This window comes from Neoarius graeffei, chromosome 9 (assembly GCF_027579695.1).
Source record: "Neoarius graeffei isolate fNeoGra1 chromosome 9, fNeoGra1.pri, whole genome shotgun sequence".
NCBI lineage: Eukaryota > Metazoa > Chordata > Actinopteri > Siluriformes > Ariidae > Neoarius > Neoarius graeffei.
The window spans coordinates 20,039,819-20,055,695 of record NC_083577.1 but is presented as its reverse complement, the minus strand read 5'-3'; the positions used below and the strand labels follow the sequence as shown (position 1 = coordinate 20,055,695).

Here is a 15,877-nt window from a genome sequence, read left to right as displayed (position 1 = left end):
CATGGGATTTCCCAGGCTAACTGACAACAGCTGTTTAGGATTGTTTTTGATTTGTTCTTAGGAATCTTAGTAAATTAGGAAACCTTGATTGCCTTAGGAATCAGGTTTTCACAGGTTTAGGACCTGCTTGTTGTATTAAAATCCTTTATGAACAGATAATAATAATAATAATAATAATAATAATAATAATAATGGTGGTGGTAGTGTAGTGGTTAGCAGTGTTGCCTCACAGCAAGAAGGCTCTGGGTTTGAGCCCAGTGGCCAATGGGGGCCTTTCTGTGTGGAGTTTGCATGTTCTCCCCGTGTTTGTGTGGGTTTCCTTTGGGTGCTTTGGTTTCCCCCACAGTCCAAAGACATGCAGGTTAGGCTAATTGGTGGCTCTAAATTGACCATAGGTGTGAATGTGAGTGTGAATGGTTGTTTGTGCCTATGTGTCAGCCCTGTGATGATCTGGTGACTTGTCCAGGGTGTACCCCACCTCTCGCCCATAGTCAGCTGGGATAGGCTCCAGCTTGCATGCGACCCTGCACAGGATAAGCGGTAATGGATGGATGGATGGATGGATGGATGGAATAATAACAATAAGTTCAACTTATATAGCACCTTTCTCACATCTAAGTTCACTTTACAATTACAAAAAAGCAAAAAAAAAAAGTCTTAATATTAGCATTCACACAGTGAAAGTGGCTAATTTAGAGCTACAGTACTTTTAACCTTATGATTCTATGTCAGTATGACTCCTGGGACACAAACAATCCAAAATGGCTGCTACTGACAATTAATAACACAATTCAGTTCATGTGTTTTATATGTAGTATTATAACAATAATAATAATAATAATAATAATAATAATAATAATAGTGGTGGCATGGTGGTGTAGTGGTTAGCGCTGTCGCCTCACAGCAAGAAGGTCCGGGTCAAGCCCCGTGGCCAACGAGGGCCTTTCTGTGCGGAGTTTGCATGTTCTCCCCGTGTCCGCATGGGTTTCCTCCAGGTGCTCCGATTTCCCCCACAGTCCAAAGACATGCAGGTTAGGCTAATTGGTGGTTCTAACTAAATTGACCGTAGGTGTGAATGTGAGTGTGAATGGTTGTCTGTGTCTATGTGTCAGCCCTGTGATGACCTGGCGACTTGTGTGTACGGGTGTACCCCGCCTTTCGCCCGTAGTCAGCTGGGATAAGCTCCAGCTTGCCTGCAACCCTGTAAGTGGCTACAGATCATATTACAAAATATGATAGATAGATAGATAGATAGATAGATAGATAGATAGATAGATAGATAGATAGATAGATAGATAGATAGATGCTTTCTTGTAGATGTTTACAAACTACAAAGCCATGGACACACTTGATGTAGATACTGTACATAGATACACCTAATTAGGCACTTCATCATGTTTTCTCATCTGTAGGAATACCCTATACAGTACTGCATCCCATTTTCTCTACTGGAAAGGGCACCCTTTTGGACACAGTCATGTACGGGTAGCATAAAGGGCACTTCATAAAGGTTCCCTTTTCAATTGGAAGGGCACCTATAGGGAGCACCAAGTTTAGACCATTGTAAGGGCATCTTATAGGGTGCCTATAAGATCACATTTTTCTCCGCTAGAAGGGCACTCATTAAGACACGTTATCAAATTTTCTTGCACTAGAGGGCACATTATCATAATTTAAGGGCATTCTATCATTTTTCCCATGTGAAAAATAGCCAATAGGGCACTTCCTCTTGTTTTTGCCACTCTAGAAAGCATTTAAGAGACACTTTTTCAGTGGGTGTGTAATTGTGTGTATTGATCCTTGAGCGAGAAACACTTGTTTCCTTGAACGAGAAACACTCTTTCTACCTGGGCTGCAGAGTTCCTGTGTTCAAGCTATGCGTCAATGTTATCAGAATCAGAAACACTTTAATTGCCAGGTATGTGGACACACACGAGGAATTTGACTCCGGTTCACTTAGCTCTCATAGTACAAAACAGATAAAAAAAGCGTAGACACAAAAACAAACAAACAAGCAAACAACAACAACAAAAATAGGTGCATAGTGCAAAGTAATCCAGGTAAGTCAAGTATGGAATAGTTAAATAAATATAAAGTATACAGTGTGCACAGAATGACGGTATAAGTGTTCAGATATTTTACAAGTGATATTACTGATATATGAATCAGGATTTTAGCTGTTCATCACAGAAAGGATTTCCCTTTTGGTGCAATATGGTGCATAGTGCAAAGATGAATAGTAAATTTAAATAAGTATAAATATAAGTAACAGTGAGCAATGCTGCTGTCCACCTGTGTGACTGGGAAATGCACAGAATGAATGTGACTGTGTTGGAAATAGCACCAGCCTGGAAATGAATGGGCAGCTGGGCCTCACTAAATCTGAGAAGAATATGGAGCATCTGGAACTCTCTTCTTCATATAGCACATTTATTAGAGCCATACCAAATGTTTCTCTGGTGTCCATGCTTGTCTCCAATGTCTACATATGCTGTATGGATGTAACAGATGTCTCTGTTAGGACATACTCACTCTAGGTGATCCATACCGCACCCAAGCGCATTTGACCCCCAAAGTCCAGTTTGTTTGACTGCGTGATCAATGCATACTGCACTCAGGTGCGGTTGACTTGAACCACTTGGAAGAGGTGTGCTCAGGTGTGGTTCAATTAGGCTTGTGCACAGTGTGATTGCTAACCACATGGAACTCAAACAATTTCGCATGCACTTTTCAGTTCATTGGAGAATATTTGGGTTAATAACGGGTCTGGTTCTCACCTTATCAATGAACACGAATTGTAGTCAGTGAGTAAAGCTGCGTTGTGATGACATAAGCACACTCGAGACCAGAACATAAAGCGCAGTGTGAGCTCAGACCAGCAGGGGAGTGATGAGGGGGGAGAGTCGCTCTCTGCAGCAGTACAAGGCAATCATTCCTAGTGTGAGTATGTCCTTAGACATGGATGAGCCCAACACAAGCACAATGATCTCCTCTTTCATGCCTGTCCTGTAGTGGTCCCTCACCAGTGAAACACAAAATGTTTGCTGGACCAATCAGACAAAATGCCACAGAAACCTAGCTTAAGCTTAGCCCTGCAACCAAATGCCTTTAAAAAGAGACATTTTGAGCAATGTTGACTTATGAACCACATCATCTACATTGTCCAAAAAGCATACACTCCTCCTGGTAAAACCAACACTTACATTTCAAACCTGAGTTTTGTTCTGACAGATTCATTACATTCTCATGCCTCCAACAATAGGTAATGTATACACAATCACAGACATTGTAACTTGCTGTACACTTACATGAGACATTTGAAAAATCACTGTGCAACAACACAAACTACTGAGAAAGAGCAGTGTAACAGATTGTATATGTAAATATGTGACTGGCTCTTTGCAGCTAGAGGTCACATGCTTGGATGCCACATAGCAACACCATATTGGAGAGCAAGCTTCCAGGTAAATAAAGTCCTCGACAAGGTCAAGCACAAAAGTTTCCTTTTCTAGAAGAATTGTCAAAGTAGTTTTCTAAGTTTAGTTTAGGTTCATTTTTACAGAAAAAATATTTTATTTTGAAGGCACTGACTTGCAACAGACGGTGTTTGGATCTTCACAGCCAAACAACATGGTGACTTTGCAAGGTATGTACACCAAAAAAAAAAAAAAAAACTTGTAAAAGCATTTATTTTAATCCTAACAGCTGAAACAGCTCCATAATAAAAGTTTTCAAGGTATATGGTTGTTTTTGTAAGGTTTGACTACATCTTGAAGATATAAATGAACAATACCATGATGATAACACGAAGCTCGGCTTCCCTCCTTCTCTCAGCCAGGCTTGAAGTACTTGAGTCCAGGACTCAGACTCGAGTCTGACTCATGCCCTAATTTTAAGGACTTGTGACTTGATTTGGACTTGAGCACTGATGACTCGGACTCGGACTTGTGCATTAACTGCATTCAGACAGGATAAATTGGAGACGAGGACTCAGATTTTTTTTTTATTTGTTGTAACATGTCATAATAATTTGGCATAAGATATTTATATCTACATTAATTTTTATACTAATTTCGTGCAAGATAATGTACATTCACCTGTTCATGCGTCATGTTCAGGAACAAACTAACGTTAATGGTGCTAAAATGCCTGGAGATAATGCCCCTAGAATTGTCCACTTTGCTTATACAAACTTCTCATGCAGTGGGAAAAAATGCACTGTTATGTGTTCCATATGTAGAAGAACTATCGAGGAGACGACGGGGACAACCTCCAACTTCAATCGTCATTTGGCAAGACTACACCCAGAGAAGTAAGTGACACACTATGCTCATTGCTCTGTTGATAGTGGGGCTTGCTTGCTGACTGATGCACTAGCTAGTGTTAACCCTCTCTCAAGTTATTTGCCCTGTTGATAGCGGGGCTTGTGTTGGACTCGACTTGGATCAGGAGGGGACTCTATTTGGATTCAATTCGAAATTTTCTTTAATGACTTGGACTTGAACACTGGGGACTCGAGACTGGGCTCAGACTCGAGGTTTAGTGACTGCTCTCAGCTCTTTCCTCTTATCAGCTGCATGTGTATATGTGACAAATAAGGGCTTCAAATTCTTAAAAATCTAATCAGAAATTTTCTGTAACCATGTGATTTTTACTGGCAACAAAATCTGCGAATCAACAGACTTCACTTTTGTGAAGTTTAAATCTCATTCGGCTAGATAACGCACATGCAATATTGACATGGATACTAGCAATCTAACAATCCCATTGCCATAGCAACATGATTCCTGCCATCTAAAAAGATCACTTTTCTCAGTGAATATAAAGATACAAAAGCATGTTATATAAAATGATCAACAAGCACTTGATGCTCTGTAATAAATGTGTTATCATCACAGTAAATTGTTTATTTATATCTTCAAGATGTAGTCAAACCTTAAAAAAAACCCAACAACTATATACCTTGAAAACTTTTAGTATAGAGCTGTTTGAGCTCTTAGAATTAAAATAAATGCATTTACAAGGATTTTTTTTGGTGTACGTACCTTGCAAAGTTGCCATGTTGTTTTGGCTGCAAAGATCCAAATGCTGTCTGTTGTAAATCACAAATAACAAATAACAAATAACAAAAGCATGTTATATAAAATGATCAACAAGCACTTGATGCGCTGTAATAAATGTGTTATCATCACAGTAAATTGTTTATTTATATCTTCAAGATGTAGTCAAACCTTAAAAAACAACAACAACTATAAACCTTGAAAACTTTTAGTATGGAGCTGTTTGAGCTCTTAGAATTAAAATAAATGCATTTACAAGGATTTTTTTTGGTGTACGTACCTTGCAAAGTTGCCATGTTGTTTTGTCTGCAAAGATCCAAATGCTGTCTGTTGTAAATCAGTGCCTTTGCAATAAAATATTTTTTTCCTGTAAAAATGAGCCGAAATCAAACTTAGAAAACTACTTTGACAATTCTTAAAGAAAAGGAAATATATTAAACGCTATAAACTGCTAAAACTTTTGTGCTTGACCTTGTCAAGGATTTTGTTTACCTGAAAGCTTGCTCTCCAGTATGGCATTGCAATGTGGTATCCAAGAATGTGACTGCTAGCTGCAAAGAGCCGATTCTTTTTAAACAAAAGGCAATGACATTCTGCAACTTAAGTCCTTCCTGTCCTATCAAAGGCTGACTAGGTGCTCAAAGTCATTGTTGTCATGATCCGCCCCGGACTTCCACTCCGGAGATTTACTATCTCCCAGTTCAGCGCAATCCGGATCTGGGACAGGACTTCCATCTTGCCGGCATTCACTTCCTTGTCTGCTCTGCTGTGTATAAATAGGCTGTTCTCAGAAGGGGACTTTGCCAGAATGTCTTGTCTGTTTCTCACGTCATCTCTGTGCCATTTTTTTTTTTGCTTCCTGGATTTTTTTCTCTGTTTTGCCTAGTCTTAGCCACAGTTTTTTGCACTCATGTTTTGTCAGTTTTTCATGTTTTTTTCATTACGTTTTTTTGTCTCCAGTTTTTGTCAGAACTATTTTTCATGTTTTTTCATATTAGCACTTTGTCTTTGTCTACCTCACTGTTGTCTGGATTATTTTTGCTATTTTTGTTTGTTGACTCTTTTTGGACTTTAATTAAATCATTTTTTATTCATTAGATTTTCTGGTTTGTGTTCTGCTATTGGATCCTAACTCACCACATCTCGCCACCCCTAACAGTACGTTCTGGCCAACATGGATCCAGCGGAACTTAACCATCTGAGAACAGCTATGCAGCAGCAAGGAGCCCTCCTCGGGACCCACCAACAGGAACTCGGGCAGATCACTCAGAACCTGGCTATCCTGTCCGACTCACTCAACCTCCTAGCCACACAACTCCAGCACTCCCAAGCTGTGCCTACCCCTGCCCAGCCATCTCTTTCTTCATCTCCTGCCACTACCGCTCTCCACGAACCAAGACTCCCTTCGCCTCAGCCCTACAGTGGAGAACCAGGTACCTGCAGATCTTTTTTTGTCACAGTGTTCACTGATCTTGGAGCTTCAAGCTCTGGCTTTCCCCACAGAATGCTCCCACGTAGCCTATACCATCACGCTCCTCACCGGTAAGGCCAGTGATGGGGACAGCGGTCTGGGACGCCAATGCACCCTGTTCCAGCTTCAAGGAATTCTCTGAGGAAATGAGGCAAACATTCAACCGCTCTCTGTCTGGCCAGGAGGCGGCAAGAGAGCTCATGGAGCTGCGGCAGGGGTCCCGATCTACCTCGGATTATGCCATCGAGTTCCGGACGTTGGCAGCGTCATGTGGTTGGAACGAGAGTGCTCTGGTCAACGCGTTCCTACATGGCTTATCTGACACCATCAAGGATGAACTCATATTGTGGGAACTGCCATTGGACCTCTCCAGCCTGATGGACCTTGCCAATCATATTGATGCGTGGGTCCAACAATGGAGGAGAGAGAGGAGCCACCGCAACTTCAACCCCTCTCCACCACCCGCCTCATCCATTGAACCCATACAGGTAGATCGGGTACAGGTGTCAGCGGAGGAACGACTGCACTGATGGAGCATGGGGGCTTGCTTCTACTGCAGTCAGCAGGGACACATCTGCTGAGCCTGCCCGCTAAAAGGACAAGCCCACCAGTGACTCAAGGGGCCTTGCTGGGCAATGCTCGGAACCAGTCCCCTGCCGACTGACTGTTGCTCCCCATCATCATCACTCTCAATAATCGGCATCACCATCTTCAGGCGCTTGTCAGCTTGGGGGCGGACAGGAACCTGATCTGCTCCACCACCGCCAAGGATCTTGGAATCCTGTTACTCGCCCTCGAGGTCCCTCTCACCGTCCTGACACTCAGTGCACTGGCTTGACCACCATCACTCACCCTGCTCACCCTAAGGATTTCAGGCAATCACTCCAAAACTATACAACTTCACATCATGAACAGCCCTCACGTTCCCGTTATTCTTGGATTACCCTGGTTGATGCAGCACAACCCCCACTTAAACTGGACTGACCACACCATCTTAAGCTGGAGTCCTTCCTGCCTGGTCTCCTGCCTGAACTCTGCTCTGCCTCCCGCCAAACCACCTCAGCCCTCAGCCAGCGAGTTTCCCAACCTTTCTCATGTGCCTCCGGAATATCTGGAGCTCAAACCTCTCTTCAGTAAGACCCGAGCATTGTCCCTTCCCCCTCATAGGCCCTATGACTGCAGTATTGACCTCCTGCCAGGGACAGCACCACCCAAGGGATGTCTCTACTCTCTTTCCCCAGCTGAGAGACAAGCCATGGAGAAATACATCATTGAGTCTCTGGCAGCTGGGATCATCTGCCCTTCCTCCTCCCCAGCAAGGGCAGGATTCTTCTTCGTGGAGAAGAAAGACAAGTCGCTCCGCCCCTGCATTGACTATCAAGGTCTCAATGCCATCACAGTCAAGAACCGCTACCCACTACCACTCATGACTACAGTCTTTGAACTACTCCAGGGAGCTAAGGTGTTCACTAAACTGGACTTATGCAATGCCTATCACCTAGTTAAGATCAGGGAAGGGGATGAGTGGAAGACGGCCTTCAACACCACCACAGGCCACTATGAGTACCTTGTTGTCCCTTTCGGCCTGACCAATGTGCCCACGGTATTCCAGGCATTGGTTAATGATGTCTTGAGGGACTTTCTTAACACCTTTTGTCTTTGTTTACCTGGATGATATCTTGATTTTCTCTCGCTCCCTGGAGGGACATTGGGGTCACATCCGGCAGGTTCTTCAACGCCTGCTGGAGAATAAGCTGTTTGTTAAGGCAGAGAAGAGCAAGTTCCACCAAGGCTCTGTCTCGTTCCTGGGGTTCATTTCACCAGCCAAGATCCAGATGGACCCCCTCAAGCTGGAAGCAGTCGCTGACTGGCCCATCCCATCTTCGAGACGAAAGCTCCAGCACTTCCTGGGGTTTGCCAACTTTTACAGGCATTTCATCTTCAACTTCAGCACGGTGGCCAGAGCTCTCTCAGCCCTGACCTCAACAAAGACCAAGTTCAAGTGGGGGGAAGAAGCAGAGAAAGGCTTTTCCAGTCTCAAGCACAGGTTTACCACAGCACCCACTCTCACCATACCCGATTCTACCAAGCAGTTTATTGTCGAGGTCGACACCTCTGAGTCAGGGGTTGGAGTCATCCTATCCCAGAGGGCCAACGACAGTAAGGTCCACCCATGCTCCTTCTCCCACAGGCTATCCCCAGCTGAACGAAACTACAACATCGGCGACTGAGAACTACTGGCCATGAAACTAGCCTTGGAGGAGCGGAGGCACTGGCTCAAGGGGTCTGACCTACTGTTCCTAGTCTGGACCGACCATAAAAACCTGGAGTACCTCAAGTCTTCCAAACGTCTCAACTCTCGTCAAGCCCGTTTGTCTCTCTACTTCTCCCAGTTCAACTTCACGCTCTCCTACTGCCCAAGCTCCAAGAACGGCAAACCCGACGCCTTGTCCAGGATGTTCTCTTCCCACCAAGAGGAGTTCAAGCCACCCGAGACCATCCTTCCTCCATGCTGCCTGGTGGGAGCCGCCATTCTAGAGGTTGAGACGCTCATGCAGAAGGCCCTGGAGCAGGACCCCAGTGAAGGTAACTCCAACAACATTCCTCATAACCATCTGTTTGTTCCCGGTCCTGTGCGAACCCAGGTGCTGCAGTGGGGTCATGGCTCCAAGCTGGCCTGTCATCTGGGAGCTGCCCGAACCCTGGCTCTCATCCAGCAGCGCTTTTGGTGGCCATCCATCAAGGAGGACGTCCAGGAGTTCGTGGCAGCCTGCGACACATGATCCCAGAACAAGACAGCCAATTGACCCCCTACCGGCTTACGAAGACCTTTTCCTATGCCACATCGACCTTGGTCTCACATCGCCCTGGACTTCATCACAGGACTCCCCAACTCAGGTGGCAATACATGCATCCTCACTCTCATTGACCATTTTTCTAAGACCGTCCATTTCATTCTTCTGCCCAAGCTCCCCTCAGCCAAAGAGACCGCAGAACTACTCATCCACCACGTTTTCCGCCTACATGGTCTGCCTACCAACGTAGTTTCTGACCGGGGTCCTCAGTTCACTGCACAGTTCTGGAGAGCCTTCTGCAAACTCATCGGGGCCACCTGTAGTCTCTCCTCAGGCTTCCACCCACAGGCCAACGGCCAGGCAGAACGGACTAACCAGGCTTTGGAGGTTGCACTCAGGTGCATGGCGTCCAGGGATGCCAGTTCTTGGAGCAAGTACCTACCTTGGATTGAATATGCACATAACACTCTCCCTTCCTCTGCCACAGGTCTCTCTCCATTCCAGTGTTCACTAGGGTACCAACCACCACTGTTCCCCAGCCAGGAGGAGGAGGTCACCATACCATCAGCCCAGGCCTTTATATACCATTGCAGGAGAATGTGGGCATTGGCCCAGAGAAGACTCATTCGCTCTGCACTCACATCCAAGAAGCAGGCCGACAAACGTCGCTCCAAGGCACCCACCTACCAAGTGGGTCAATGAGTTATGCTCTCCACACACCACCTACCACTTGGGGCTGTCTCTCGCAAGCTGGCACCCAGGTTCCTTGGACCCTTTCTCATCAAGAAGGTAATCAACCCATATTCTGTTAGACTGGTATTACCACTCACCATGCGACGTGTTCACCCCACTTTTCATGTATCACAGCTTAAACCTCTGGTTTCCAGTCCTTTGCCAGGTTCATACTGGACCCAACACTTATCACGGAGTTCCACCGGCAACACCCTGACGCTCCTCCTAAAGCGCCTGGAGGCGCTCGTTTGGGGGGGAGGGGTACTGTCATGATCCGCCCCGGACTTCCACTCTGGAGATTTACTGTCTCCCAGTTCAGCACAATCCGGATCCAGGACGGGACTTCCATCTTGCCGGCATTCACTTCCTGGTCTGCTCTGCTGTGTATAAATAGGCCGTTCTGAGAAGGGGACTTTGCCATAATGTCTTGTCTGTTTCTCACGTCGTCTTTGTGCCATTTTTTGCTTCCTGGATTTTTTTCTCTGTTTTGCCTAGTCTTACCCACAGTATTTTGCACTCATGTTTTGTCAGTTTTTCATGTTTTTTTGCATTACGTTTTTTGTCTCCAGTTTTTGTTAAAACTATTTTTCATGTTTTTTCATATTAGCTCTTTGTTTACCTCGTTGTTGTCTGGATTATTTTTGTTCATTGACTCTTTTTGGACTTTAATTTTTTTTATTCATTGGATTTTCTGGTTTGTGTTCTGCTATTGGATCCTAACTCACCACATCTCGCCACCCCTAACAATTGTTTAATCATTGTATGATTTGTCATTCTGTATTTGTTTTTTAATCAACTAGTATGTATGTATGTATGTATGTATGGTGCATTTAGCACTGGGGAAGTCTTCAGTCTCCTCTGTCTAACAGGAGGCTGAATGCTGTTTAAAAAAAATAAAGGTGGTTGTAATAAATATTAACTACTTCGAAAACTAGTACTAATAATAATTTAATTATATTATCAGCCGTAACCTCATTTAGAAACATATAGGTGAGTTTCTGAAGGTCTTAGTATTTGGGATTTCTCCCTTTTCCTGGAATGACAGCATATTTGAGCTAGCATAGACTCCACTTGTTTGTAAAACTTGATTCGTGTAATATCAGATCCGTTGGAGTACTTTTTATTTGCATTGAAGATGTTTCAAGCAGAAAAATATATATTTATGGAGCTCAAAGTTTTGTGGCTATGTCCATTTTTGATATAAGGTGCAATATTTTCAAAGTTTTATTTTGAAGTAAACCAAAAGTATTCTGATTAGATGACATTTTTGTAATCCAGTGTATTATGATACTAATTCCAAAAATGACCATGCAATTTATATTCAGGAACTGACTACATTTCAAAGTAATCTGTCCCAACCCTATGCGTGCGTGCGCGCGCGCACACACACATCCATACATATACATATGTATTCTAGGACTCACCCATCAACACAGCTGGTGGAAGCTGAACACTGGGGTCCTTCATCCAGTCATCATTGGACAATTCAATAACCGCATCTGGGTTTTCTTTGGTCAGATCTTTGAGGAGTCTTTCTAAACATTTGAAGTCCTTCTTCTCCTGGGCACCTTTTAGTGTCTGTACAATTTCTGAGTGAAGCGGGTAATCCACTTTTATTCCTGAAGACATTATTTCACAGATATACTTTACAGTACCTTTAATACTTAAATTTTGGAAATGGTTTTTCACATTGTGAAAGTTTGTTTTCATTCTCTAGACATGCAGCTAAGAATAGAGCAAGCAGACTGTCAGCTGAGCAGATGTCTTAAAATATCACTGGTCTGGTTTAGACTACACACATGCTACAAAGTGCTGATTACAAATGCAACATACACAAGGTGCATATAATCTTCAACTCTGTCTAATAAGTTGCTTTTCACAAAATCATGGCACAACTGTACCCAGAACTGATCACCTTGCTCAGTTGCAGTACATTTACTTGAATCTCCTTTTCCAAAAACAATTTGGATAAACAGGATTACCTAAAAAATTAAATAAAGTTTACTCATACATATACTGTTGGTGCATTTCTTCTTTTTTTATTTCATAGTAGTGCAAATAGCCTAGAAAATATGTCCAACCCCAAAACAGGAAAAGTTGGGACGGTATGTTGAAATTGAAATTAAAACAGAAAACAATGATTTGTAAATAATCTTTGACCTGTATTGCACTCAAAATAATACAACAGCACATTATTTGATGTTTCATCTCATGAATTTTATTGTTTTTTCAAAATAAACACATTTCAATTTTAATTCTTGCAACACATTAAAAAAAAAGTTGGGACAGTAAAGCATTTACCACTTTATAATGTTTCCATTACTTCTCACAACACTTAAAAGATGTTTAGGGACTGAAGACACCAAGTGATGAAGTGTTTCAGGTGTTATTTTGTCCCATTCTTCCTGCAACCAGGTCTTAAGATGTGTAACAGTACAGGGTCATCGATGTCTAATTTTTCATTTCAAAATGCTCCACACATTCTTTATTGGGGACAGAGGGGACAGGCACCCTCTTTTTCCGCAGCCATGCCTTTGAATGTGGTTTTGCATTGTCTTGTTGAAATCTCCCTGGAAAATATGTCATGTTGAATGCAGCATATGTTGCCCCAAAATCTCAGTGTACTTTTCTGCATTAATGCTCCATCACAGAAATTACCTTTGCCAAGGGCACTGACACAACCCCATACCATGACACACCCTTGCTTTTTTATTTGCTCCTGGTAACAGCCTGGATGGTCCTTTTTGTCTTTGGTCCGGAGCACACGGTGTCCATTTCTTCCAAAAAAAAAAGACCTGTAATACTGATTCGTCTGACCACAATACACGTTTCCACTGTGTGATGGTTCATTCCAGATGCCTCCAAGCCCAGAGAAGTCAACGGTGCTTCTGGACACAGTTAACATAAAGCTTCTTTTTTGCACAGTAAAGTTTTAACTGGCATTTGTGGATGCAACTCTGTATTGTAGTGGTTATATCAGCTATAGATGAATGATGGTTCTTGATGCAGTGCCATCTGAGGGATCGGAGATCATGGGTGTTCAGCTTAGGCTTGAGCCCTTGCCCTGTACAGATTGAAAGTCCTCCAAATTTCTTGAATTGTTTAATGATCTTATGCAGGGTGCGATTTGGCAAAAAACCAGAAGGGGGGATTTTTTTTTTTTAATCATGAAACGTCACAAAATTAAGGTAACAATAGGCTAACAGCTCAATAACATCCTATGATATCAAATGAATAACACTAAATGAAAACGAACACTAAACCAGAGATAGTAAATTCATCTTCCTATCTCTCTGACTAAATACACGAACACTAACACACAACAAAGTTCGCATTGCTTGTCGCGTTGCTGTGATGTTTCTCTCCCTCTGGATTAAATGGACAGTGAGTCAAAAATCACTAAAATACATGAATACTAAATGAACAGTTTGCTCTGATGGCACAGTTCATGTGGCCTTTTCTGCTTTCCCGTCGGTGCGCTATCCGCCGCGTTTCGCCCTTCTTTAATCCACATTTCTGCGAATTTCTCAGCAGGGAAGGAACGCACATCTGGCCCATTGACAGCGAGGAAAAGAAGGCTGTTCAGTGTGGATACATTCATTCTGTTGCGCTCATCAGTAAGGATGTGATTCATGGCACTAAATCCACGTTCACACTCTGGATATTGTTATTATCTACAATGTATCTATTTGCTGGGGACATTCGTGAACATCAAAGCTGCCACTTCGGGTCATTTTGAAAGTGAGTGCAATGTAGACCATAGAAAACTGTGTCATAACATGCCTGTCATGTCAACTTTTTTTTTGGTTTGTTTGTTTTATTGACGGGGTTGTCCCCGAGGATTTTTTTTCAGGAGAGATAAAAACCAGAGGGGGGGATGATCCCCCCATCCCCCCCAGCAAATCGCACCCAGATCTTATGCATCATAGAGGGTGAAATATCCAAATCCCTTCCTATATTTCTTTGAGGAACATTATTTTTAAACATTTCAATAATTTTCTCATGCATTTGTTGACAAACTGGAGATTCTTGACCCATCTAGTCTCAAAGACTAGGCATTTCCTTGACACTAATTTTGTACTAAATCATGATTGCAGTCAGCTGTTGACATCACCTGTTTCAAATCACATCATTATTTAATTGTTTTACGTCATTCCTAGCCCAAAATTGCCCCATTCCAACTTTTGTTGGAATGTGTTACAGGCCTGAAACACAGGAATGGATGTATATTAACAAATTAAATTAAGTTGACCAACAAAACATAAATATCTTGGGTTCATTCTGTCTGCAATGAAATACAAGTCACGGTCAATTTAGAAATCAGTGCTTTCTTTATTTGCATATTCTATATTCCATACACAGTTACACTGAAAAAGTTAATAATTGTTTTATGTACACCTACAACTGGGGTGAAGATTTGGACAGGTATGTAATTTATTATGATTCTTAAGTTCAGATTTGAAGACTCAGATTCTTTTTTGTTTTAGGTTTAGATTAATTTGAAGCAATTTGTGACATGCTTAGCTCTTACATGGGTGTTAAACCACCCCAGCTTTTATTCTAGACTCACTAAAATGGCCCTTTCTCTCCTAGGTTTTGATTTTAAGATATTACATAGAAAACTCACTGCAGTATTGCAACTGGTATCTACAGTGTTTTGCAAAAGGGGGATGCACAAGCATCCCCCTAGTGTTTGTCCTGTCTTGTCGTATTACAAGCTGGAATTAAAATGGATTTTTGGGGGGTTAACATCATTTGATTTACACAACATGCCTACAACTTTAAAGGTGAAAATTGTTGTTTTACCATGACACAAACAATAATTAAGGTGAAAAAAACAGAAATCTGGAGTGTACATAGGCAGGGGTTAAATTGGGATTGGTTATGTGGGGGGGCTCTGCCTCGTACCCGCCCCTGCCCCCGCCGCCCTGCCCCAATATACTTTTTGGAAAATAACCCTCTAATTTGATAACCATATCATATTGCACAGAGATATACACCTTATCTGTGTGTTGTAGGCCTATGTGTGTCTTGTAGTGCCCCCCTACACATTATGGCAGTTTGAATGTAGATTGGTTGGCCAATGTAACAGATTGTACAGGTTGTTGTACATTGGTTTGAAGGAAATGATTAGTGGGGGGTCTGGGGGTCCTCCCCCAGAAGTTTTTTATTATCATACATTTTATTTGCTGAATTCTGGTGCATTTTAATAAGTTGTTAGCTGACTTTACAGAGGTAGGTTGAGCAATATCATGTTAAATCTTGTCACATGCCTACAGGTGAAAAATGTGAAGGAGAAATGTTCAGTGAGAAAATTTGAAGGTTTGCACAATCTTAAACCAAAACAGTTGATTTATTTTGGAGGATAAATGTTAAATATGCCAAAACACTGTCAGTCAAACTGTCAATCAAATATATTCATGCAGTGAATGCAACCAAATACAAACAACACTATAACATTGGAAGCACTTATTATTATTGTTATGCATTCAATTATTTATTTGGCATGTGGTGCTTTTTGTATTGTCTAGAACATACATAAGATGAGCATATTATAGCAGCAAAATAGAAGCACAATCATTTGAATGCAGCAAAACTTTTGCTGCATTCAAATGATTGTGCTTCTATTTTGCTGCTATAATATGCTCATCTTATGTATGTTCTAGACAATACAAAAAGCACCACATGCCAAATAAATAATTGAATACATAATAATAACAATAATAATTACACTAATAATACACTAATAATATTAACAATAAATAATAATAAATTAACATTAAATTAAATATTAACAATAAATAATAAAACTAATAATA

General features: G+C 42.1%; 1 protein-coding gene across 1 annotated transcript in view; it reads right to left on the bottom strand.

Moving 5' to 3' along the window:
- The window catches only part of asb18 (ankyrin repeat and SOCS box containing 18), a 40,282-nt gene extending 28,595 nt beyond the window's left edge, over nucleotides 1-11,687 (bottom strand). The window contains exon 1 of the mRNA XM_060928621.1: nucleotides 11,483-11,687. Coding sequence (XP_060784604.1) covers nucleotides 11,483-11,687 — 205 coding nt within the window. The remainder of the gene's footprint in view (nucleotides 1-11,482) is intronic.
- Nucleotides 11,688-15,877: the final 4,190 nt, after the last annotated feature.